The 27,503-nt window shown below is 47.4% G+C and overlaps 1 protein-coding gene across 3 annotated transcripts in view; it reads right to left on the minus strand.

The window, feature by feature from the left end:
- BTBD10 (BTB domain containing 10) overlaps nucleotides 1-25,563 on the minus strand; it is a 43,203-nt gene extending 17,640 nt beyond the window's left edge. Inside the window, exons 1-2 of one of the 3 annotated variants that reach the window (XM_044270226.1) lie at nucleotides 25,431-25,563; nucleotides 9,173-9,318 (exon numbers count right to left, since the gene is read on the minus strand). In XM_044270226.1, coding sequence (XP_044126161.1) covers nucleotides 9,173-9,273 — 101 coding nt within the window. In that variant the 5' untranslated portion in view covers nucleotides 9,274-9,318; nucleotides 25,431-25,563. Of the gene's footprint in view, nucleotides 1-975; nucleotides 1,117-9,172; nucleotides 9,319-25,430 lie in introns of those variants that run through there. The other 2 variants (XM_044270227.1, XM_044270225.1) reach the window with 2 other exon arrangements.
- Nucleotides 25,564-27,503: the final 1,940 nt, after the last annotated feature.

The following is a 27,503-nucleotide window of genomic DNA, read 5'->3' on the forward strand; positions in this document are numbered from 1 at the left end:
GAGGGGGCGACAGGGGCCTAACACACAGAGGGGGCGACAGGGGCCTAACACACAGAGGGGGCGACAGGGGCCTAACACACAGAGGGGGCGACAGGGGCCTAACACACAGAGGGGGCGACAGGGGCCTAACACACAGAGGGGGCGACAGGGGCCTAACACACAGAGGGGGCGACAGGGGCCTAAAGGGTCCAACAGACATGGCTACAGCACATTTATAATTTCACAAATGGTTTCCGCAAAAAAACAAGACATGTGGCTTTTGGCAAGAGAAGACAAAGGACAAGTGCTCGGCAAGTGAGAAGGGCTCCATTCTGTTCTCCGCTATAGGGGGCGCTCAGGAGTAAAGAGGTAAGGGGGAGACTGCTCATCGCAAACTGCACCCAGATCTACAGGGAGTTATTTTGGGGAGCTTTAAACAGACCCAGGTATTATACTGCATAGAAGTAAGCCAAAAAGAAGGCAACTGAAACACAGCCCCCTAGTACAGGCGGCCGCCGGGTGTCTGCTGCAGGCTTTGTGAAGTAGATGAAGATGTCCTCGAGGTGATTACAGAGAGAAGCAGGTAATTATTACACCTGTCGGACAGCAAAGTGCACCTGACAGTGTAATTTACAAAAAATAAAACTAAAAAGAAAGAAATCGTAACACAATAAGATTCACTGGAAATGTGTGACCACCCGGGTAAGGAACAGGCACCGTCACCACTTCCCATACAGAGCGAGACTCCTAACCGTCACCCAGCTGCTCTGCATTCATAAGAGTAAATGCACGGAGCGCTCACCTACACATCGGTGCCGGAAACCCAGCGGAAACAGACGGCCCCGGTAAAAGTGACAAACTGAACAAAGGAAGCTGCACAACACGACATCTCCATCTCACACAAAGGGAAGCCTTTCATCTCGGGCAGGAACGCTGCACCTCTCCCGTATATCACTCTCAGCCCCCCAGGCGAGACGTATGACGAGACATACGCACCTTGCACTCCAACTACTCATGCACAGGAAAGCCTTTGCTACAAGAACACAAAGGAATCGAGTGGCATCAAACAACGACTGTCCAAAAGCCGGCTCAGCATCCCTGCGCATTCCTCGTGAAGTTCAGCATATTGCAATTCTGCGGCAGCGTCTGGATGTCCTTTAGCCTTCCTTACCCCAGTGCCTCTCAATGGCAGCTATTCAGGAGGCGCCACCTCCCAGATATTAATACAAATCTTTTTCACACAGTGATTCAGACTCGCGTAGTGATCGGGCTGACGTCTCCAGCCACACCACCCCATTAGTGCTGCTTTGTGAGAGCAGTTTTACCAGCGGCTGCCATTGGATGTCCCACGGTGACGGGCAGAACACAGACGGGAGGCGTTTCTGAGCTATTCCCAGGCCAACCAGATTTTCTAGTAGGACTCGTTAGATCTGATGCCTTGGCTGCTGCAAATTACTCGAAAGAATGACTTAAACCTCTGTCATCCATAGAATGTATAGCTCATTGACAAACAGAAGGCAACCCCGATCGCGGATGAACGAGCGCTCGCTGGAAGGACCCGTCAAATGGACGAAACAAAGAATGCTGCAGTCTGACAAAATAATCCAGAAACTGTGGGCGTGCTCGGCGAGCAGAGGGTACGGGGGAAGCACGGTACACGATTTACCAGGGGTGTGTATATATCTGCAGTTAGGGATGATAACACATGAAGCAACACTGCAACTCCCTGCAAAGGGGTCAACCATCAGCAGAACTGAAGCAAAGTTAGGGGTTAACCTAATGGCTTTGGTGAATAGGATTTTTTGCTCTCCGTTATCAGACATTTAATATTATTCGTCAATAGACGAAGTGGCAGGGCTTCTATATACCTCTCTGTTAACCCTCTCCCTCCCCCCATCTCCAGTGCTGGGAACCACCAGTAACCTCTATTGCAAGGACCAGCAACCTCCGGCACTCCAGCTGAAACTACAACTCCCAGAATCCTCGTTTCACTTCTATGAGAGTTACAAGAACAGCCAAGGATGTGTGAATGCTGGGAGTTGTAGTTTAAGAGCAGCTGGAGTGCCGGAGGTTGCTGACCCCTGCTCTATTTACATGGGACTGACCGCAGCTGCTCACTTTCGGCACAGCGGCCTTGCGAGGTCGGCCACTCAAGTCAGAAAAAAGGTAAAACAAGTGTTAAGACACCCAGACAAACCCTTCCTACGTTGTGTGCCATACCTCACCAGAAGAGCGCGTCGCCGTCATGTACTAGGAGGTCACACACCGCAAACTACCCGCACAACGATCCGCCGCAGAAACCTTTCCAACACATCATGATATGGAATGTACTGACACAGAACTATTAAGGTCATGCTCACACATCTCTTCCGACTTATTCTTGAAGAAAAATGTAAAACATCCCAAAAATATATGCATTAGGATGAAATGCATTTCACAAATAAAGTAATCCGCACCTATAGAGTTTTTGAACGATCTGAGTTTTAGATCCGCGATTTGCGGACCTCTAAACACTTACAGCCGTGTGCATTAGTCCTTACTTTGTGTTTCAACTTCTGAATTTTCCCCCGCCCCTCCCCCCAAGATCTCTGCTTGCCATGGGAGGCCCTATGGTTCAATGTGGCCCTCTCGAAATATCCTGTGGGGGGCCACAACACAAGACTAGAGGGCTACAGAGGAAAGTGAAAAATGAACACGGAAGTGACCGAGAAAACACAGAAGTGAAGAAAACAGACGTGACCGTGCTGCCCAGGGAATAGATCGCCAGGTGAGCTCTGAAGAACGTAGCTTCCACTTCCTTCTCCCACTTCCACGCGCCCGCTATAACGGGGGCGGCCACAGGAAGGAAACCAAGTCAGAAGGGGGGCCAGAGTCAGAAAAAGGTTAAGAAACACTGACCTAGAGGGGGAACAGAACAAACACCACTCACAGCAGAGTCTGTTACAATGTAACCACCAGTCTAGACCATCCTCTGGGCAGGACTGAAGGCTGATACATTGTGACAAAGTATCAGCATAAGACAATAGCTTGTGATTGTATTTACCTCAACGCTGGTTACCTAGACCAGATACTACTGTAGCAAACCCTCAGTAATGGGTTTTGTTTTGGCCTCTGTGTGTAAATCTAAGGCTGGTTTCACACGGGCGTTGCGGGAAAACATGCGGGTGCGTTGTGGGAACACACGCGATTTTTCCGCGCGAGTGCAAAACATTGTAATGCATTTTGCACTCACGTCAGAAAAATCACGCATGTTTGGTACCCAAACCCGAACTTCTTCACAGAAGTTCGGGCTTGGGATCGGGGTTCTGTAGATTGTATTATTTTCCCTTATAACATGGTTATAAGGGAAAATAATAGCATTCTGAATACAGAATGCATAGTACAATAGCGCTGGAGGGGTTAAAAAATAAATACATTTTTAACTCCCCTTAGTCCACTTGCTCGCGCAGCCGGCATCTCTTCTGTCTTCATCTTAGCTGTGTAGGAACAGGACCTGTGGTGACATCACTCGGGTAATCCCATGATCCATCACCATGGTAAAAGATCATGTGACTGATCATGTGATGCCCAGAGAGACGTCACCACAGGTCCTGTTCCTCCACAGCTAAGATGAAGACAGAAGAGAAGCCGGCTGCGCGATCAAGTGGATTAAGGGGAGTTAAAAAAAAAAAAAAAAAAAGAAGTTCTTTTTTAACCCCTCCAGCGCCATTTTACTTTGCATTCTGTATGCCGAATGCTATTATTTTCCCTTATAACCATGTTATAAGGTAAAATAATAATGATCGGGTCTCCATCCCGATTGTCTCCTAGCAACTGTGCGTGAAAATCACACCGCATCCGCACTTGCTTGAGGATGCTTGCGATTTTCACGCAACCCTATTCATTTCTATGGGGCATGCGTTACGTGAAAAACGCACAATATAGAGCTTGCTGCGATTTTCACGCAACGCACAAGTAATGCGTGAAAATCACTGCTCATGTGAACAGCCCCATAGAAATGAATGGGTTGGGATTCCGTGCGGGTGCAATGCGTTCAACTCACGCATCGCATCAGCGCGGAATACTCGCCCGTGTGAAAGGGCCTAAATGTTTTTATTCACTGACAGCAAGTAAAGATGCATACCTGGATTATGCAATAACAAAAGGTTTATATAAAACCAGAAAAACACTGCTGTATCCAGGACAGTGTAGGCAGAATTTGGCGCGGATGCCATGGCACCAGTCTGGGAGGCCGTGATGCCGGTCATGAGGCCATGGATTAATGTGGTAACAATGCCGGGGGGGGGGGGGGGGGGGGGACGTATCCCATCTTGGCACAGTCATAAACCTCAGCCTCCCACTAAAAAAATTAAAAATAAATAAATAAAATAAAACAATCAACCGATTCTGCGCAGCTGCTTAGCGCCTTTTTGGTGTGCAATCCACACCTGCACAAAACACTGCATGAATGGCCCCTTAAGGCCTCTTTCACACTTGCGTTGTCCGGATCCGGCGTGTACTCCACTTGCCGGAATTACACGCCGGATCCGGAAAAACGCAAGTGTACTGAAAGCATTTGAAGACGGATCCGTCTTCAAAATGCTTTCAGTGTTACTATGGCACCCAGGACGCTATTAAAGTCCTGGTTGCCATAGTAGTAGTGGGGAGCGGGGGAGCAGCATACTTACCATCCGTGCGGCTCCCGGGGCGCTCCAGAATGACGTCAGAGCGCCCCATGCGCATGGATCATGTGATCCATGCGATCACGTCATCCATGCGCCTGGGGCGCCCTGACGTCACTCTGGAGCGCCCCGGGAGCCGCACGGATGGTAAGTATGCTACTCCCCGCTCCCCACTACAGTTTACCATGGCTGCCAGGACTTTAGCGTCCCGGCAGCCATGGTAACCATTGAGAAAAAGCTAAACGTCGCATCCGGCAATGCGCCGAAACGACGTTTAGCTTAAGGCCAGATCCGGATCAATGCCTTTCAATGGGCATTCATTCCGGATCCGGCCTTGCGGCAAGTGTTCAGGATTTTTGGCCGGAGCAAAAAGCGCAGCATGCTGCGCTATTTGCTGCGGCCAAAAAACGTTCCGTTCCGGAACGGAAGACATCCTGATGCATCCTGAAGGACGGACTGTCCATTCAGAATGCATTAGGAAAATCCTGATCAGTATTCTTCCGGTATAGAGCCCCGACGACGGAACTCTATGCCGGAAGACTATAACGCAGGTGTGAAAGAGCCCTTACAGAGTTCCCCAATTTCCCATGTGGCGCAATCCAAATATTCTGTACTGACCTTTAAATTGACCAGCACAAGCGTCCACTGTACATTACAGGTCACATGAAGAAGAACGCGTTGGTTCCCTATGTATTCTGCTCCATAAACTTCCCATAGAGTAAAGTCAAACGTTACACCGGCCCCGAGATGCACTTTCATGGGTTGATGGATACAAATCCACAGCACTTTATTAAAAGATGAAATTCTAATGGTATTAAAGACTAACCTGCTACTAAAATATGCAAAGGGTGAAATAAATACGCCCCAGAACTGCAGATCCCGAGCCGAGTGCCAGCGATCCTGCTCCTAACCTGCCGTCAGTCTATGACCTCCCTCAGTCTCAGCCGGGGAGCCGTGTGCACAAGTCACTGCCAGGGGAACATCGCTCAAATACAGGCCAACTAGGGACACATCGAAGCTTGCAAATATGGGCCTCGATTACAGCCTTTGCTGCAGTCACATATATATTATTCCTAAAATGGAACCGAATCCCAGCAAAGGAAGCAGCCAGAACAGTTTGAGCCTTCAGGGAAGATCTGTCTTTGGAAATGTTCCAGATACCACAGCGCCACAGAGCACACCTGTCCAATCATTACACAGGCAGAGATGGACCCCCCATGTGTCTGCCTGCCCTGCCTCGGGTCACCCTCAGGACCACCTTCCTGGGTCATTGAGGTGGAACCCACAACTATCTGACATTCACAGCATATCCTAGAGCAGGGATGGCTAACCCGCGGCCCTCCAGCTGCTGCGGAACTATAACCCCCAGCAGTGCCCTATATGGGACACTTACGCCTTATCAGGGGGTGGGGAGGCACACAGAGGTTTTTTATGTTTTTTATGTATTTTATTTCATGTTCTGCATATTTATTCAGATTTTTTTTATAGATAATTATAATGAAATATTGTGCAGCTTTCCGCGAGTATGTGTTACCTTTGACTGTTCTAGTACTGCATTTTAAGACCCTCCAGACGTATTGTGTAGACATTATGGCCATTCTTACGACAATGCCCTGTCCACAGCAGGAGCTCGATGGAGTCTGAATCCACTCACGAGGCACGTAAAACAGAATATAAATGGTAGAATAGCAGACTGGGGCAAGGATGTGTGTCCAAGAGGAGAGACAGGGGTGCCACTCAAAACGCAGCAGTATTTTCGGCAGATATCCACCCAGGCAATCTGTGCACATATCAAAATACCGGACCACGAAGTGCTTTAGTGTGAGCACCGTCAGGGACTATGTATGACGCTCTCAGGGGGGGCGCTGACACCCTCCGCAGGCTGCATGTAGACACGCGAGAAAGCATTTTTTCAAATTGTGAAAGGGAAGTGACACAATGCCGCCCCTCCCCTCGCGCCCCGCACCTCATATACTGCAAACATGAATACGAAGGGGAACAAAAATACTCCAGAATCTGATGAATTGTCCGCCTGAAACTGGAAGACGACCGCCACACAATCGTGAATTTCACCAGAATCACAGACTTTACACACAAATCATGTTAACCATGAGGCTGAAGTTCGAATGAAAAACACCCAAGTCTCCTGGGATAGGAGCAGATGACTACTACTCTCAGTATTTACAAGCAGCTTGATCCGCCTCCATCAGGGCTCCTCCTAGGAGCATAGCACTAACTCTAAGTGAGGATTTACATTATCCGGGACTTATGCTTTGCCTTTTACAAGTACCGATGAATGGGAAGGTACTTTTACACAGGGCGAGAATCCGCCAGATAATCGCTAACGAGCACTCATAGGAAACCTTGTTCGCTATTATCTGGCGGTGTAAAAGGTGCCATCAATTACCAAATAAACGAGCTAAACACTCGTTCATCAGGTATCTGGATCATTTGTGTAGGCACCTAAATAGTTGTTTGTCGGCAGCAGATCGTGCTGTGTAAACAACTAGTCTGTATGGGGAAGAGCGATGGTATTAGTGATCACTGCTCCCTGTACTGTGGAGGAGATCGCTGCATGTAAATGTGTCTCCTCCACTGACAAGCAGGAGATTGTCAGGAAGGAACGCTTCAGTATGGGGACGAGCGATGGCATTAGTGATCACTGCTCCCCATACTGCGGAGGAGATCGCTGCATGTGAATATTGCAGTCTCCTTCACTGATGAGCACGAGATTGCTGGCGAGGAATGTTTAGTGTCGGTGTAAAGGGACCTTAAAAACCATTTCTTCAATCAATGATCGCCCATCTAAACACCCCCAAGATGAAATGCTCTGGTCAGCTGCTCAGATCTCTTATGCATTGCGGTTGGCATCACATGTCCCTGTGTGAACAAGGGTTGTGCTGACCACAAAAGTATGGTGGAAAAGCAACATGTAGTAAGCATCCTAGTTTATCCTGCATGAAGCATAAGGATATATTCACATGCAGCAGACTTCTGTAACAGTCCCAGTCGTGAACAGAGCTCGGAGACATGCATGCTCGTGCTGCAGGTAAGCAATTCATTCAATCATAGAAAATGTGCAGCAAACCGGATGTGTGTAGAAGGGACAATATGAACGCTCAGCGACGGGTAGATGGAGCTGCACTGCAACCCTCGTGACCATGCATACTTGTCTAAGATGTCTATGTTGGGTCCAGAATGTATCATTAGTATATGTGATCATAGAAAACACCTGTAAGGCTACTTTCACACTTGCGTTCAGAGCGGATCCGTCTGGGGTCTGCCCAGACGGATCCGCTCTTATAATGCAGACGATGAGATCCGTTCAGAACGGGTCCGTCTGCATTATATTGTAGAAAAAATTCTAAGTGTGAAAGTAGCTTCAGACGAATCAAGACTGATGCATTCTGAGCGGATCCGCATCCACTAGGAATGCATTAGGGCTGGACGGATCCGTTCAGGGCCGCTTGTGAGAGCCTTTAAACGGAACTCACAAGCGGAGCCGCGAACACTAATGTGAAAGTAGCCTAATCAGTCACGTGTGCCAGGTCTGGACCGGTGCACCCAGTCATGTTACCCTCACATGAAGCACAGGGTGTGCAAGGATACTGGAATCCATTCTCTTCTGATGGGGGATTACATATGCTCACACACGGACAGTATCGAGGCGACTCCATCCAAGGGCCAAAAATTACAATGAAAATCATATCAGGGCATGATGTCATCTACTCTAACAGACATCAAAGGGTTAAGGGGGGCACCTGAGGATCGCATTCGATACCTGGTTAGGGTCTAGAACAAACCTTTGGATTCCCATCACAAGGCCGATTCCTCGATTGCCCCTGGTTTTTAGGCTTCAGAAATAAAGGGTTTGTCTAGGATAAAAAATATTGGAGTCCGGTTTTGCAGCTCGTCCTCATTGTAATGAATGAAGTGGAGCTGCCATTGGACAGAAGACGGGATCAAGGGTGGCACAATATGCAAGTATCTTTACTGGACAAGTCCTTTATAATGGAGTTGTATAATCTAAGACACTGGTGTCAAATAGGTGCAGGTCCCACCTCTGCCCCCGCTCCATTCACTCCTATGGGAATGCCTAAGATAGAGCCAGAGTGGAGGGCGGCCGAAAACTTGCAGCTGCTCTCTGCTCACTTTGGGGGGGGGGGGGGTCCCGTTCTGGACATAGGCACGGGTCCAAAAGGTGGGACCCAGGGACCCACAGCTATCAGACCTTGGTGGCATACCCTAGCAATGTGTCTGCAATGAGAAGTTTATGGAGCAGCCATGCTTTAGACATAGGCCAATTATATAGGTCTAGTAATGGCAAACTATTTACACCACAGAAAATTCAGAAAGTAACGGAAGTTCTAAGTGCAGCAGATAAGTAACCTTGCAAAAGCAATGAAATAAAGCAGAGAACAGAGCAGAGCTACACATTAACCAGCGACAGCGTATGATCATCATGCTCCACACGCCATGGATCAAGGAGGTGCACTATGTACATGAGGTGCCACTGGCTGTTCAGTACCTACCTTGAGTGTTTGTACAGTTTACGAGGTCTATTAGACAATTTCCGGTCCCAGTTCTCTGGATCACTGGAGTTACTGTCATAAGGCTGAGGCCGTCCTGCCATGCCACTCCAGCTTCCTCACACTACTCTTCTGCAAGCACACATGACCTATATAACACAGCATTACAGATCATAATACAAGAGGCCATGCAGAGTAAAAGCAAGCGGTTAGTAATCACACCAGCCCCTCCAAAGCCTGCAATCGGTGGTATCACTGGGGGACAGGGTTATGTACAGGGGGACAAACACTTGTTTGTTGTGATGGACACGGCTAAAAGGGGAGCAAATATTCACTAGTTCTAAAAACACAAGTGAAAGGCTAGGCAGCTCATTCAGACAGTCAGACCCAAGGGGAAGGTGTATAACAGCGCACATGATGGAACCCGCTGAGCTCTCAAAAGTTTTGATTGCTGGGGGTCTGAGCACTAAGACCACCACTGATCGCTAGACGAGGAGCGAGAAGCACTCGCATATCGCCCTCTCTCCTGAGACTCAATAGAAAGTCTATGGGCCCGTCTCGCTTCAGTCTCTTGCAGTGAGGAGAGACAGCACTTCTCTGTGCTCATTCTAGAGATCGGCAGAGGTCTCACTACTTGGACCCCAACCCATCAAAACTTTTGCCATGTCTATAACGACTCCTACATTAAAGGGAACCTGTCACCAGTTTTATGGTGTCCTAACTAAGGGCAACATAAATAAGTAACTGATTCTTTTAGCAAAATGCAGGTGGGAAGGGGAGTGGCTAAAGCTCTGAATTAAATATACGCTGGACTCGATGACATCACGCCGGACTCGAATCAGCTCATTAGCATGCAGCATCTTTGTGTGTATATTATGAGGTAACCATCTGTCACACTAGTAAGTGAATACATCTAAGGTACTTTTTAGTAGTTAATTATTGTATATAATTAGTTAGATTATAATCAAATATCCACATGACAGGTTCCCTTTAAGCACGTGTGTACCTAGACCATTCTACGTCCAAACGATCATAAAGTATCAAAAACCTTTATTTCATCACATAAATACAAGATTAAACCCATACATAAGGGTCCACATTACCAGGGACTTGCATGAAAGAGGGATGGCTGCAAAAGGCTAGCAATAGGGCTCTGTGTATCAGAGCAGCAAAAGAGTACATCATATTGCACAAAGAAAAAGATCATGTGATCAATATAGTAATAGAATCCTAGATCTAACAATAAGATTAAATTGTCAGCCATGTACATACCCCAAATATCTCTGCCCTACCAGCGCCCCTCACTTAACCAACGCGTTTGCCTGCTCTACACACAGCCCTATTGCTAGCCTTTTCCAGCCGCCCCTCTTTCATGCAAGTCCCTGGTAATGTGGACTCTTATGTAGGATACATACACACACACATACAGTACAGACCAAAAGTTTGGACACACCTTCTCATTCAAAGAGTTTTCTTTATTTTCATGACTATGACAATTGTAGATTCACACTGAAGGCATCAAAACTATGAAGTAACACATGTGGAATTATATACATTACATAAACAAGTGTGAAACAACTGAAAATATGTCATATTCTAGGTTCTTCAAAGTAGCCACCTTTTTCTTTGATTACTGCTTTGTACACTCTTGGCATTGTCTTGATGAGCTTCAAGAGGTAGTCACCTGAAATGGTCTTCACTTCACAGGTGTGCCCTGTCAGGTGTAATAAGTGGGATTTCTTGCCTTATAAATGGGGTTGGGACCATCAGTTGCGTTGTGGAGAAGTCAGGTGGATGCACAGCTGATAGTCCTACTGAATAGACTGTTAGAATTTGTATTATGGCAAGAAAAAAGCAGCTAAGTAAAGAAAAACGAGTGGCCATCATTACTTTAAGAAATGAAGGTCAGTCAGTCAGCCGAAAAATTGGGAAAACTTTGAAAGTGTCCCCAAGTGCAGTCACAAAAACCATCAAGCGCTACAAAGAAACTGGCTCACATGCGGACCGCCCCAGGAAAGGAAGACCAAGAGTCACCTCTGCTGCAGAGGAGAAGTTCATCCGAGTCACCAGCCTCAGAAATCGCAGGTTAGCAGCAGCTCAGATTAGAGACCAGGTCAATGCCACCCAGAGTTCTAGCAGCAGACACATCTCTAGAACAACTGTTAGGAGGAGACTGTGTGAATCAGGCCTTCATGGTAGAAGATCTGCTAGGAAACCACTGCTAAGGACAGGCAACAAGCAAAAGAGACTTGTTTGGGCTAAAGAACACAAGGAATGGACATTAGACCAGTGGAAATCTGTGCTTTGGTCTGATGAGTCCAAATTTGAGATCTTTGGTTCCAACCACCGTGTCTTTGTGCAACGCAGAAAAGGTGAACGGATGAACTCTACATGCCTGGTTCCCACCGTGAAGCATGGAGGAGGAGGTGTGATGGTGTGGGGGGGCTTTTCTAGTGACACTGTTGGGGATTTATTCAAAATTGAAGGCATACTGAACCAGCATGGCTACCACAGCATCTTGCAGCAGCATGCTATTCCATCTGGTTTGCGTTTAGTTGGACAATGACCCCAAACACACCTCCAGGCTGTGTAAGGGCTATCTGACCATGAAGGAGAGTGATGGGGTGCTGCGCCAGATGACCTGGCCTCCACAGTCACCGGACCTGAACCCAATCCAGATGGTTTGGGGTGAGCTGGACCGCAGAGTGAAGGCAAAAGGGCCAACAAGTGCTAAGCATCTCTGGGAACTCCTTCAAGACTGTTGGAAAACCATTTCAGGTGACTACCTCTTGGAGCTCATCAAGAGAATGCCAAGAGTGTGCAAAGCAGTAATCAAAGCAAAAGGTGGCTACTTTGAAGAACCTAGAATATGACATTTTCAGTTGTTTCACACTTTTTTTGTTATGTATATAATTCCACATGTGTTACTTCATAGTTTTGATGCCTTCAGTGTGAATCTACAATTGTCATAGTCATGAAAATAAAGAAAACTCTTTGAATGAGAAGGTGCGTCCAAACTTTTGGTCTGTACTGTACATACATGCATATATACACACACACACACATATATACAGAAGGACGCGGCTTCACACGGGTATATTACATCTATTTCAGTTAATGTTTCTGTGTGTCGTTAAAAGATAGACAGTATCCCCCATAACAGTGACCTCTACAGCCCCTCACCCTTAACACTGACCCCTCTGCCTCCAAAAAATGGGACCTCCACAGCAGCCCATCCCCTTAACTTTGACCTTCACAGCAGTCTGCCCCTTTGACAGCGAGTTTCACAGCACCCCACTCCCTTGACAGTGACCTCCTCAGGGGCCCGCCCCCTTAACAGTGACCTCCACAGTACCCTGCTGCCTTAGTGACCTCCACAGCAGTTGCCCCTTTAATAGTAGCCCCTGCCCTCTTAACAGTGACCTCCACAGCACCCTGTCCCTTTAATGCTAGAGTTAGGCTAGTTTCACACTTGCGGCAGGACGGATCCGACAGGCTGTTCACCATGTCGGATCCGTCCTGCGGCTATTTCGCCGTGCCCGCGGACCGCCGCTCCGTCCCCATTGACTATAATGGGGACGGGGGCGGAGCTCCGGCGCAGCACGGCGGTGCACGGAGAAAGCCGCCGGACTAAAAAGCCTGACATGCAGTAATTTTAGTCCGGCGGCCTTTCTCAGTGCACCGCCGTGCTGCGCCGGAGCTCCGCCCCCGTCCCCATTATAGTCAATGGGGACGGAGCGGCGGTCCGCGGGCACGGCGAAATAGCCGCAGGACGGATCCGACATGGTGAACAGCCTGTCGGATCCGTCCTGCCGCAAGTGTGAAAGTACCCTTACATGACGACATGTGGATTTTTCTGCGACTGTTGCGTGGCAGTGCAACACCATAGACTATCATAAAAATTGTCGTGCAACATCAATCTGGATCTGGTAATCTCTAACGATGCAAAGCTTGTTGGAAATGTTACTGTTCGAGAAACATTAGGTGATAGTGACCATAATATAATTATATTCCCCCTAAACAATAAAAAGCAAACTCCATCAGGCAGAGCAAACATGCTGCATTTCAAAAAGGCCAATTTCCCCGGGTTGAGGGCAGCATTTCAGGGCATAGACTGGGAGCAGCTACTGTCACATAATACTGAGGACAAATGGGAGAGCTTCAAATCCACATCGAGTAATTGCACACACAAAAAAAAAAAAAAATATGTATCCCTTTAGGTAACAAGTATAAACGGCTAAGGCTACTTTCACACTAGTGTTCGGGGCTCCGCTTGCGAGTTCCGTTTTGAAGGCTCTCACAAGCGGCCCCGAACGGATCTGTACTGCCCTAATGCATTCAGAGTGGATGAGGATCCGCTCAGAATGCATCAGTCTGGCACCGCTTGTCCTCCGGCAGACACCCGAACGCTGCTTGGCCGTGCGGAGGCAAACGGATCCGTCCAGACTTTACATTGAAAGTCAATGGGGACGGATCCATTTGAAGTTGACACAGTATGGCTCAATTTTCAAATGAATCCGTCCCCATTGACTTTCAATGTAAAGTCTGGACGGATCCGTCTGAATTATAGGAGCGGATCCGTCTGAATTATAGGAGCGGATCCGTCTGAATTATAGGAGCGGATCCGTCTGAATTATAGGAGCGGATCCGTCTGAATTATAGGAGCGGATCCGTCTGAATTATAGGAGCGGATCCGTCTGAATTATAGGAGCGGATCCGTCTGAATTATAGGAGCGGATCCGTCTGAATTATAGGAGCGGATCCGTCTGAATTATAGGAGCGGATCCGTCTGAATTATAGGAGCGGATCCGTCTGTGCAGACACCAGATGGATCCACTCTGAACGCAAGTGTGAAAGTAGCCTAAAATTAAACTCCCCATGGCTTACAGCTACTGTAAAAAGAGCAAAAAAAAAAGACAAAGAGGGCAGTTAAAAAAATGCTAATCTTTGGGGTCAGCTGTAACGTTTGAAGTTTACAAAGGGCTTAATAAAATCTGTAAAAAGGAGATAAAATTAGCAAAGATAACAAACGAACAGCAGGTAGCAAAACAAATCCCCCCAAAATGCTAAAAAACCTAGGTCTGAGCAGGTAGGTCCCCTAAATAATGGTAAAGGGGGGGTAGTCACGGAAGATAAGGAAAATGCAGAGTTACTTAATGTTTTTTTAGCTCTGCATATACAAAAGAGAAAGGAGCTGATATCGGTGGTGCTGGAGCTGTTAGTACATCCAGTAATATACTCTATTGGCTAACTGTAGATATGGTAAGATAAGTTAAATAAGGTAAATGAACAAGGCTCCAGGTCCAGATGGATAACACCCAAGAGTGCTTAAAGAGCTCCGTTCAGTCATTGCTGTGCCCCTGTTTATAATTTTTAAAGATCCTCCAGGAACTGGTACAGGGCCAAGTGATTGGCGCACGGCAAATGGGGGGCCAATATCAAAAAAGGATCTAGGTCCTCCACAGGTAATTATAGACCAGTTAGTTTAACTTCTGTTGTGGATAAAAATATTTGAAGGAATCTTAAAAGGGACTATATACAGGAGTATGTGACTATAAATAATATTATAAGTGATAACCAGCATGAGTTTACCAAGGACAGAAGTTGTCAGACTAAGGGTCCGTTCACACGTCCGTTGTTTCTTTCCTGATCTGTTCCGTTTTTTGCGGAACAGATCTGCACCAGTTGCGTACCCATTCATTTTGAACGGGTCCTGAAAAAAAAGAAAAAAAAAAAATCAGACAGCACAATGTGTGCTGTCAGTTTCCGTTCTATCCCGCATGTCCGAAAAAATATAAAACTTGTTCTATTGATATCCGCAAAATCAGATCCTGGTACAATACAAAGTCAATGGATCCGCAAAAAACGGATGACATACGGAAACATTTTCAGGAACAACGGATCCGCAAAAGACGGACAGAAATTCGAGATATAGAAAAATACTGACGTGTGAATGGACCCTAACCTGATGTTTTTATGAGGTGGCGAGTAGTAGCCTGGACAGAGGGGCGGCTGTGGATGTAGTGAGGCGGTGAGTAGTAGCCTGGACAGAGGGGCGGCTGTGGATGTAGTGAGGTGAGTAGTAGCCTGGACAGAGGGGCGGCTGTGGATGTAGCGAGGCGAGTAGTAGCCTGGACAGAGGGGCGGCTGTGGATGTAGCGAGGCGAGTAGTAGCCTGGACAGAGGGGCGGCTGTGGATGTAGCGAGGCGAGTAGTAGCCTGGACAGAGGGGCGGCTGTGGATGTAGCGAGGCGAGTAGTAGCCTGGACAGAGGGGCGGCTGTGGATGTAGCGAGGCGAGTAGTAGCCTGGACAGAGGGGCGGCTGTGGATGTAGCGAGGCAAGTAGTAGCCTGGACAGAGGGGCGGCTGTGGATGTAGCGAGGCGGTGAGTAGTAGCCTGGACAGAGAGGCGGCTGTAGATGTAGTGAGGCGGTAAGTAGTAGCCTGGACAGAGGGGCGGCTGTGGATGTAGCGAGGCGAGTAGTAGCCTGGACAGAGGGGCGGCTGTGGATGTAGAGAGGCGAGTAGTAGCCTGGACAGAGGGGCGGCTGTGGATGTAGCGAGGCGAGTAGTAGCCTGGACAGAGGGGCGGCTGTGGATGTAGCGAGGCTAGTAGTAGCCTGGACAGAGGGGCAGCTGTGGATGTAGCGAGGCGGTGAGTAGTAGCCTGGACAGAGAGGCGGCTGTAGATGTAGTGAGGCGGTAAGTAGTAGCCTGGACAGAGGGGCGGCTGTAGATGTAGCGAGGCGAGTAGTAGCCTGGACAGAGGGGCGGCTGTGGATGTAGCGAGGCGAGTAGTAGCCTGGACAGAGGGGCGGCTGTGGATGTAGCGAGGCGAGTAGTAGCCTGGACAGAGGGGCGGCTGTGGATGTAGCGAGGCGAGTAGTAGCCTGGACAGAGGGGCGGCTGTGGATGTAGTGAGGTGAGTAGTAGCCTGGACAGAGGGGCGGCTGTGGATATAGTGAGGCGGTGAGTAGTAGCCTGGACAGAGGGGCGGCTGTGGATGTAGTGAGGTGAGTAGTAGCCTGGACAGAGGGGCGGCTGTGGATATAGTGAGGTGAGTAGTAGCCTGGACAGAGGGGCGGCTGTGGATGTAGCGAGGCGAGTAGTAGCCTGGACAGAGGGGCGGCTGTGGATGTAGTGAGGTGAGTAGTAGCCTGGACAGAGGGGCGGCTGTGGATATAGTGAGGTGAGTAGTAGCCTGGACAGAGGGGCGGCTGTGGATATAGTGAGGCGGTGAGTAGTAGCCTGGACAGAGGGGCGGCTGTGGATATAGTGAGGCGGTGAGTAGTAGCCTGGACAGAGGGGTAGCTGTGGATGTAGTGAGGTAAGTAGTAGCCTGGACAGAGGGGCGGCTGTGGATGTAGCGAGGCGAGTAGTAGCCTGGACAGAGGGGCGGCTGTGGATGTAGTGAGGCGAGTAGTAGCCTGGACAGAGGGGCGGCTGTGGATATAGTGAGGCGGTGAGTAGTAGCCTGGACAGAGGGGCGGCTGTGGAAGTTGTGTTTCTGGATTTTGCAAAGGCTTTTGATCCTGTCCCTCAGACGTTTAATAGGTAAAGGATTTTGTGCTTGGAAAGTATAGTTTGTAAATGGATTGAAAACTGGCTGAAGGACGTGTCCAGAGAGTTGTGGTCAATGATTCCTATTCATGGCCCCAGGATATAAGTGGTGACCCCAAGGTTCAGTGCTGGGCCCTCTATTTATTAATAATATCGAGGACGGGATTATTAGCACCATTTCTATTGTTGCAGATGACACCAAGCTGTGTAGTACTGTGCGGTCTATGGAAGATGTCCATAAACTACAAGCTGACTTGAACACACCGAGTTCAAGTAATGAATCTTTGTAGTAATAATCTCCATGCTTCATATGTCCTAGGGGATGTAACACTGGGAGAGTCACTTATAGAGAAGGATTTGGGTGTCCTTGTGGATGGTAGATTAAATTATAGTATACAATGTCAACGGGCTGCTTCTAAGGCCACCATGATACTGTCATGCACCCGCGGGGCAGGGATGTAATATCACCACTTTACAGAGCGCTGGGGCTGCCTCATCTGGAATATGCAGTTCAGTTCAGTGCACCAGTCCATACACTGCAGCTGCAAAAAGTACAGAGAAGAGCGACTAAACTGATAAGGGGCCTGGAGGGTCTTAGTTATGAAGAAAGATTAAAATAATTTAATTCATTTAGTCTTGATAAGAGACATCTAAGGGGGGGGGGGGGGGGGGGGGGGTTAGGGTTAGGGTTAGAGACATGATTAACCTATAGAAAATATATAAATAGCCCATACAAAAAAAATACAGTGAAAAGCTGTTCCATGTAAAATGCCCTCAAAAGACAAGGGGGCGCTGCCTCCGACTTGGGAAGGAAAAGTTCAGTCTCCAGAGGCATGAAAGCTCTGGACGTGGACGTGGTCACAGCAGGAACAGTTTCAAAAAGGATTTAGATGAATTCTTAAAAGTAAAAAACATTAATGCTTCTGAAAACGTGTAGAAATCTGAGTCTCAATTCCTTTTGGGATTCGCATCCCCACCGATCCCTTGGTTGACTTGATGGACGCATGTCTTTTTTCAACCGTAATAACCATGTAGCAGTGTAGTGTGCCCTACGTGTCGTGTGATTTATTGTCATGCGACACATGCCATCGTGTAGCCCTAGCCTACAGCAGTGAAGAAAAATGGCCGGGTTGTTATGGAAACCTGGAGTAAAGCTGTGTGTGTGTGGAGACTAAGCCTGCGAGCTTCTATTGGCTGATCAGGGTCATGTGACCGTGTGTATGGCAGTGGGGATATGAAGAGAAAGACTTGCAGGCTTGTATTGGCTAATGGAGGTCACTTTTTGGGAATTTCTCAGGAACGGTACGTCCTAGAGAGCCGAGACCCCCACAAGATCCAGGGGATGTGTATACCAAGTTTAGTTGAAATCGATGGTTGGGTTTTTCAGTGATCGCGGAACATACATACACAATATATATATATATATATATATATATATATATATATATATATATATATATATATATATATATATATATATATATATATATATACATACACACATATACACACACACACATACATATCTACATGCACACATACACCCTTTATATATAGATGATATGAAATAAAAGGTTTTTGATACTTTATGATGGTTTGGACTGGGAATAGTCTGGGTACACACGCGTTTATTGTAGGAGATGTATTAGCAACAATGTGGCCCTGATAGGTCAGATTTATAGGTACTATGTCTATAACCAAACAAAATTACACACATTACATTTAGGAATATTTGTGCCGTCCACCAAGACACTGCCGCCATTACCCATACGCGAGATAGGCAGTGTCATAGCGGTGTTATATCCAGAGTGCTTAGTAAATTTGCCTTGCTGTATTAGGTTTTGTGCAGTCCAAAGCCTCATGCACAAGAGCATAGCCTGTTTTGCGGAACGCAAATTATAGATTCACAAAACACGGACACAACCACGTATGTTTCACGAAACGTCCGGTCCGTAATAGAACTGTCCTATCACTGTACGTTTTACAGACAAGAACAGAACATGTTCTACTTTTTGCGTGGCCACGGAATAGACATACGGTGTGCTGGCCTCATCTTTTGTAGCCACATTAAAGTGAATGGGTCCGAAACCAATCTGCCAAAAATTCGGATTAAAACAGAGCTTGTGAGCATGAGCAAAAGACGGAAGTCCCGCTCCACCCTCTCAGGCCCTGCATTAGTTTTTGTCCAGGATTTTAATACCAATGGCCTACCCTCAGGATAGTCCTAAGTATCTGGTCAGCGGGTCTGCAGTACCAATCACAGCCGCCACCCAGTGCCCGTCCTGGAGTGAAGCGACCCGTCCAAACAGCTGATCGTTGGGGTGTTGGGAGTCAGGTCACAACTACCGCCCAAGCTGAGCCTCACCTACCGCCTCAAAGCGCTGCTCTTCACCATACATACAGGCTGGAGGAGGCGCCGAGCTGATCCCGCGGCACGGGCTTCTTGGCAGATAACCCAGCAATCATTAACCTAACCTCCATACTAAAACAAGCAGAGGCCAAATCCAGTCACACACGGAAAAGCAGCGAAACCCTCCATTCATAAAACAAGCAGCAGATGCTACAATGTAGCAGGGAAACTAGAACACGGAGACGGTACGTGTTCACCACAGGATGTTTACAGCGCCAGTTCTTGGTTATTTCTGGAAGTCCCCTGAGGTTCTCCAGAAAACGTGCCCCCACCCCGAACATCTGCAAATCCCAGCGGCTGGCGACAATCCTTCCCCATCTGCTGGTGGTATGTATTAGGCCCCTTTCGCACTTGCATTGTTGTATTCCAGCAAGCAGTTCCGTTGCTGGAAATGCCTGCCGGATCCGGAAATCCGTATGCAAACTGATATCATTTGTTTACCGATCCGGATCAGTCTGACAAATGCATTGAAATATCGGATCAGTCTCTCTGGTGTCATCTGGAAAAATGGATCTGGTATTTTATTTTTTTACATTTTTAGACTGGAAAACCGGATCGGTCATTGCGGTAATTGTAATGTCAGAACTCAATACCGGAAAACTTTAACGCTAGTGTTAAAGTAGCCTTAGACTATGTCCACATCACATTCATCCTCCACATTTGGCAGAAACAAACCCATTCACCTGTCGGTGTCCTTTTGGCTTCCAATGGCCGATGTAAGTTTTATACCTTTATTTCAAGTGCTCCCTACGGCTCTTCTCCCCTACCCTTAAGGGGCTCAGTGTTCAACCTGCAAGGTGGAGGGATCTCTAATGCCAGTGCAAGCGCTGAATGAGCTCTGCTATGTTCCCATGCAGAGAACAGACCTGGAATGCTCAGATGCATAAACAGGTAGCACTAGATCCTGGAGGCTTAAATCTTGTAATACTTCCTCCACCCCCGTTGCCCATATATAAAGGCATCATCCTAATACATACAGCATCTGCACAAGCAACCACAGGCTGAACAGGCCGCTGCATCGAACAGCACTATGTAGGTCACACAGCTTTATGAGCTTACACTTGTGGTCTCTGCACCAGTCTGACCCCGGCTAAGAGAGACCCTGACCAGATTAATGGCCCAAATCACCTGCACTAAAAACGGCGGCCCGGCCGATAATCCTGAGGTGTCCCCAGCAGTCCTGTCTGCACTGAGCATTAAAAGGAAATCAGATGTTATCTGCCTGACAAGGGCCTCTTAAAGGGATTGTCTAAAAATCTCTGGCAACTCTCTCCTCTGGTACTCCCGTTCCTGTTGTGTCCTCTGCTGCAGCCAAACCGAGGCAGCCTACAGCAGAGGACAGTGACTGGCTGCAGCAGTGAGGTGCCAAATCCAGGCACGTCACAGTAGTTGGTTGCGATGGTGATTTTTATATGTGTATATTTGGGGTAATTTTGTGTGAGTTTGTCCGTTTTGCTGTGGGTACTGCCCAACCAGCCTGCACCTACATTGAAGTCAGCACCATGGGGAGGGAGAGACTGAATCAGGGTCCATCTACATCCTAAATGAGGTGGGCCTCCACCTAACAACCCCCCGCTCAGACTGGACAAGGACGACATTTGGCATCTATGACTCGTCTTATTGTCCAGCTCGATAATTGAAGCCATAATATCCACCCCCCTCAGCCAAATTAATGCCCTATTTGGATGGCACTCCCATCCGTAAAATGCAGGCGGAGATGCATGTAATCAATCATCATCATCACGCCCTGTCCATTGGAGGAGCCATAATGACGTGGTCCTTTACTTATTGCTCTGTTTTGTTATAGGGACTTAATAAGGAAGCCGGACAGGTGAACGGGGGCTCCACTATACCGCAGCTTTTACAGCTATTCTCAGTCATATTTATGGAGCTATCCTCCCCCAGGACCATGTTACGGGCCCACAGGAGACCGCGCTGCCAGACGGCCTCCTGATGCATAAGAAGTATAAAGGGGATTTTCTGAGACTCCCTAGTACACCGGGTGAAGGTCTAACGAGGAGACCTCCTGTTAATGGTCATTAGGCTCCTCTGAAAAAACACAGATATTTGCTAACATAAATGGCAATGAATTTCTACAATGCATACAGATTTCCGGATCTGGCAGCCAGTATCGGCAACAGAACTGCATGCCGGAATCCAACAACGCAAGTGTGAAAGGGGCCCCCCATTCCATCAGCAGACTGGCCCCTTTCACACTTGCGTTGTTGGATTCCGGCACGGAGTTCTGTTGCCGATACTGCTGGCCAGATCCAGAAATCTGTATGCAAACGGATATCATTTGTTTACGGATCCGTCTGCCAATCGCATTAAAATACCGGATCCGTCTCTCCGGTGTCATCCGGAAAAACAGATCAGATATTTATTTTGTTCAGATTAAAGGTCAGCGCATGCGCACAGAGGATCGGTCAATGCGCCAATTTTAATACCGGATCCGGCACTAATACATTTCTGTGGAAATTAATGCCGGCAAGTGTTCTGGGATTTTGGCCGGATACAATACTGCTGCATGCTGCGGTATTTTCTCCGGCCAAATACCGTAAAAAGGACTGAACTGAAGACATCCTGAAGCATCCTGAACGGATTGCTCTCTATTCAGAATGCATTAGGACAAACCTGATGCGTTTTTTCCTTCAACTTTAACTCGTGCGAAAATAGCCTAAATTTCCAAACTGTTCGATCGATTTGGTTATTTCCCATTGGCAGCGACTTTGCCACCAGAGGAAAAAAATGCTGGGAGAGGCCGCGTCGGGGGGGCAAGCTGATGGCACTTATAGGATGGGTGCCACAAAATGTCTCAATTCTACTGGCATGCAGCACCTGAAGAAATACAGTGCCATCCTGCTCAATGATTCAAGTTTGCCCACAAATCCTAACTATAAAGCTGGCCAGATATAGGAGATAACTTCCCGATCCCCCATACACACAGATGCTCAGCCATATGCATGTGAAGGGGAGAAGGGAATGATCTGGTACCAGACCCCTCTGGCAGGCTGCTGATCTCCAAGAATAAAAGGGTTGTACAAGTGAAATCCAACACGCCGACCCTTCTCTCCCCGATACCCGATGTCGCGGGAGGTCCCACACACATTAGATGGTCAACCGACATCTAATGTCATGGCCAGCTTTAGAAATAGGAAGGGTTCAAATCGGCACTTGGTGGTGGTGTCGAGCTGATGGCACAGGGGGGGGGAACGAAGGGTGTTGGGGACGGATGAGTTTTTATAAAGGTAAAACAGTCTTAATTTTTTTTTATTAGAGTACTCGATTAATCGTAAAAAATAATCGGTAGACTACTCTAAGGCTGCAGTAAACTATTATTTTAGAAATAATGTCACTGCTCTATCAATCCTTCCATACGCGTAGTGAACTGGAATCGTTTCGGCCATGCTACAGCGTACACATCGCTATCCTGTCAGACTGCCTTCATAAGCCGATATTTACACTATTTGCTGCCAAGAGGGATAAGCAGCTCACAATGCCGCTCATCTCTTCCAACTTCAGCGGCAGCTGAGCAGCGACTATGCACATAAGAATATCAGTGGGATTATTTGGCTATTTTATGTGGCCATCTTCGGGGGTTGTGACCGCTGCCCAGATATTGAATAAAACATCACGTTCCTTCTGCTCCACACAATGAGACTACAGGTTGTGTACAGACAAAACCAAGAAGATCAAACGCGACTGAAAACCATCAGCACCGTATCCTCGGGCTCAGCCTTCCTGCTCTCCATTGTGCACATTAGATCTCACTTCCTTATAAAGTCAAAGGAGCCACAGACCACAATAGACGTGTCCCAACATAGGAAATCGCAGGCCAGGGAGAGGGTGCAACGGTCTCCCCCAAAGGAACACACACAACTGGTGTGCAACTCTGACCAAGGTGATGGAAGTAGAGACAACTCTCCCCATACACTTCTTTTGCGGTATGAGCAGACGTCGGGAATGTTCCCACTGGAGCACCCCGTAAACACCCGACATGTTACGTGTGGGCACCGGAGGACCATGTGAAGAGACAAGACCATGTGGCACAATCCCAGCACCCACAAGAAAGGAGACGTCCTAGAAATGACCCCCAGAATTGTCCCCGCTACTTCCTGCAGCGCGGTGGATGAGGCTGCTCCAGTCACATCTCAGGGCATGGCCACACAGGACGCTTACGCGGCGGAGTTTCTGCTAAGGAAAATCCACAGCTTCTTACAACAGCAGCAAAGTGGAACTAAGGCCTCTTTCACACTTGCGTTGTCCGGATACGGCGTGTACTCCACTTGCCGGAATTACACGCCGGATCCGGAAAATCGCAAGTGTACTGAAAGCATTTGAAGACGGATCCATCTTCAAAATGCGTTCAGTGTTACTATGGCAGCCAGGACGCTATTAAAATCCTGGTTGCCATAGTAGGAGCGGGGAGCGGTATACTTACAGTCCGCGCGGCTCCCGGGACGCTCCAGAGTGACGTCAGAGCGCCCCATGCGATCACGGCGCCCTGACGTCACTCTGGAGCGCCCTGGGAGCCGCACGGACGGTAAGTATACTGCTCCCCCGCACCCCGCTACACTTTACCATGGCTGCCAGGACTTTAGCGTCCCGGCAGCCATGGTAACCACTCTAAAAAAGCTAAACGTCGGATCCGGCAATGCGCCGAAACAACGTTTAGCTTAAGGCCGGATCCGGATCAATGCCTTTCAATGGGCATTAATTCCAGATCCGGCCTTGCGGCAAGTCTTCAGGATTTTTGGCCGGAGCAAAAAGCGCAGCATGCTGCGGTATTTTCTCCGGCCAAAAAACTGAAGACATCATTATGCATCCTGAACGGATTTCACTCCAGTTTTATCCTAATGCATTCTGAATGATCAGGATTCTTCCGGCAGAGACCCGACAACGGAACTCTATGCCGGAAGACGAGAACGCAGGTGTGAAAGAGCCCTAAAACTCCAAGCACGGCTATCCCACTGAGCATAGTGATGTATCGACTGGGACATCGCTTTCATTACCATTAGCTGAAAAATAAACAATGTATCAAAACAGTGGAAGAAACATCCGCAGGGAGGTAATGAAGGGACGAAGAGCACGTGTCTGTAAGGAGCGCTGAATGAGCCCTAAACGCCTGACGCTACAAGGTACAGCCATAACTACGGGTTCAAGGGCCCTCATTAAGTTTAGATTTCGGCTCACACCACACCTCTACCCACCAGTCCCGCCGTCACCCCTCACACCATACCTCTGCCCACCAGTCCCGCCGTCACCCCTCACACCATACCTCTACCCACCAGTCCCGCCGTCACCCCTCACACCATACCTCTACCCACCAGTCCCGCCGTCACCCCTCACACCATACCTCTACCCACCAGTCCCGCCGTCACCCCTCACACCATACCTCTACCCACCAGTCCCGCCGTCACCCCTCACACCATACCTCTACCCACCATTCCCGCCGTCACCCCACACACCATACCTCTACCCACCAGTCCCGCCGTCATCCCTCACACCATACCTCTACCCACCAGTCCTCCTGTCACCCCTCACACCATACTTATACCCACCAGTCCTGTCCCCCCTCACACCATACTTATACCCACCAGTCCAACTGTCACCCCTCACACCATACTTATACCCACCAGTCCTCCTGTCACCCCTCACACCATACTTATACCCACCAGTCCTGTCACCCCTCACACCATACTTATACCCGGCAGTCCAACTGTCACCCCTCACACCATACTTATACCCACCAGTCCTCCTGTCACCCCTCACACCATACTTATACCCACCAGTCCTCCTGTCACCCCTCACACCATACTTATACCCACTAGTCCTCCTGTCACCCCTCACACCATACTTATACCCACTAGTCCTCCTGTCACCCCTCACACCATACTTATACCCACTAGTCCTCCTGTCACCCCTCACACCATACTTATACCCACTAGTCCTCCTGTCACCCCTCACACCATACTTATACCCACCAGTCCTGTCACCCCTCACACCATACTCATACCCACCAGTCCTGCTGACACCCCTCACACCATACTCATACCCACCAGTCCTGTCACCCCTCACACCAGGCTCACATACAGAAGGCCTCCGCACCCACTGCTGTCACACGCACACTGCCCGCCTCTCACCCCCATTCACACGAGTGCACCCACATATCCTCCCCCTCAAATTCCTGTCACGTACATACAGCTCCCCCAGGCCGCACACCTCAAAATGGCGATGTCAGGGGCTCTGCCTCACTAGACGCCTCCGCTGCACCGACCCCCACGACTCACCTTCCGTCCACCCTATACCTCCATGCGGGCCGCTCCCTCGGCACACCGCGAGACCAACACCGCAGAGCAGCCTCCGTGAGTCACCGCAAACACAGGATGCGTAATCTCGCGAGAGCACAGGAAGAGGCTGTTTAAGGACGCGGTAACATCTCACGAGAACAAAGACCAAATCTCGCGTGACAAAAATCTATGACATTAGTGAGTGACAGCGATAAGAGGAGATCACGTGTCTGGTCTCCTGGAGACGGCGTACAGCGCGGTGTGTGTCTGAGGGACACAGGGCAGTATATACAGGGGCAGTATTATACAGGGGCAGTATTATACAGGGGCAGTATTATACAGGTATATACAGGGCAGTATTATACAGGGGCAGTATTATACAGGTATATACAGGGCAGTATTATACAGGGATATTGTTATATACAGGGCAGTATTATACAGGGATATTGTTATATACAGGGGCAGTATTATACAGGTATATTGTTATATACAGGGGCAGTATTATACAGGTATATTGTTATATACAGGGGCAGTATTATAATAGTTATGTTCTTGCACATGGGAGGCAGTATTATAGTAGTTATATTCTTGTACATAGGAGCGGTATTATAGTAGTTATATTCTTGTACATAGGAGCAGTATTATAGTAGTTATATTCTTGTACATAGGAGCAGTATTACAGTAGTTATATCCTTGTACATAGGAGGCAGTATTATAGTAGTTATATTCCTGTACATAGGAGGCAGTATTATAGTAGTTATATTCTTGTACATAGGAGCAGTATTATAGTAGTTATATTCTTGTACATAGGAGGCAGTATTATAGTAGTTATATTCTTGTACATAGTAGCAGTATTATAGTAGTTATATTCTTGTACATAGGAGGCAGTATTATAGTAGTTATATTATAGTAGTTATATTCTTGTACATAGGAGGGCAGTATTATAGTAGTTATATTCTTGTACATAGGAGCAGTATTATAGTAGTTATATTCTTGGACATAGGAGCAGTATTATAGTAGTTATATTCTTGTACATAGAGGCAGTATTATAGTAGTTATATTCTTGTACTAGGAGCAGTATTATAGTAGTGTAATATTCTTGTACATAGGAGGCAGTATTATAGTAGTTATATGTCTTGTACAATGAGGAAGCAGTAGTTATAGTAGTTTATATTCTTGTACATAGGAGCAGTATTATAGCAGTTATATTCGTGTACATAGAAGGCAGTATTATAGGCAGGTATATTCCTTGTACCATAGGAGCAGTATTATAGTAGTGTATAATTCTTGTATAGAGGAAGCAGTATTATAGGTAGTATGATTCTTGTAGGCATAGTGAGGGCAGTATTAGAGTAGTTATATTCTTGTACATAGGAGGCAGTATTATAGTAGTTATATTCTTGTACATAGGAGGCAGTATTATAGTAGTTATTCATAGGATGCAGTATTTAGCATTATATGTGTGTACATAGGAGCAGGTAATTATAGTAGTTATATTCTTGTACATAGGAGGCAGATTATAGTTGGTATCTGAATCCTTGTACATAGAGGCAGTATTATAGTAGTTATATTCTTGTACATAGGAGCAGTATTATAGTAGTTATATTCTTGTACAGAGGAGCAGTATTATAGTAGTTATATTCTTGTACATAGGAGGCAGTATTATAGTAGTTATATTCTTGTACATAGGAGCAGTATTATAGTAGTTATATTCTGTACATAGGAGCAGTATTATAGTAGTTATATTCTTGTACATAGGAGGCAGTATTATAGTAGTTATATCTTGTACATAGGAGGCAGTATTATAGTAGGTTAGTATTCTTGTACATAGGAGCAGTATTATAGTAGTTATATTCTTGTACATAGGAGGCAGTATATAGTAGTTATATTCTTGTACATAGGAGGCAGTATTATAGTAGTTATATTCTTGTACATAGGAGCAGTATTATAGTAGTTATATTCTTGTACATAGGAGCAGTATTATAGTAGTTATATTCTTGTACATAGGAGGCAGTATTATAGTAGTTATATTCTTGTACATAGGAGCAGTATTATAGTAGTTATATTCCTGTA

Source organism: Bufo gargarizans, chromosome 10 (assembly GCF_014858855.1).
Source record: "Bufo gargarizans isolate SCDJY-AF-19 chromosome 10, ASM1485885v1, whole genome shotgun sequence".
Taxonomy (NCBI): Eukaryota; Metazoa; Chordata; class Amphibia; order Anura; family Bufonidae; genus Bufo; species Bufo gargarizans.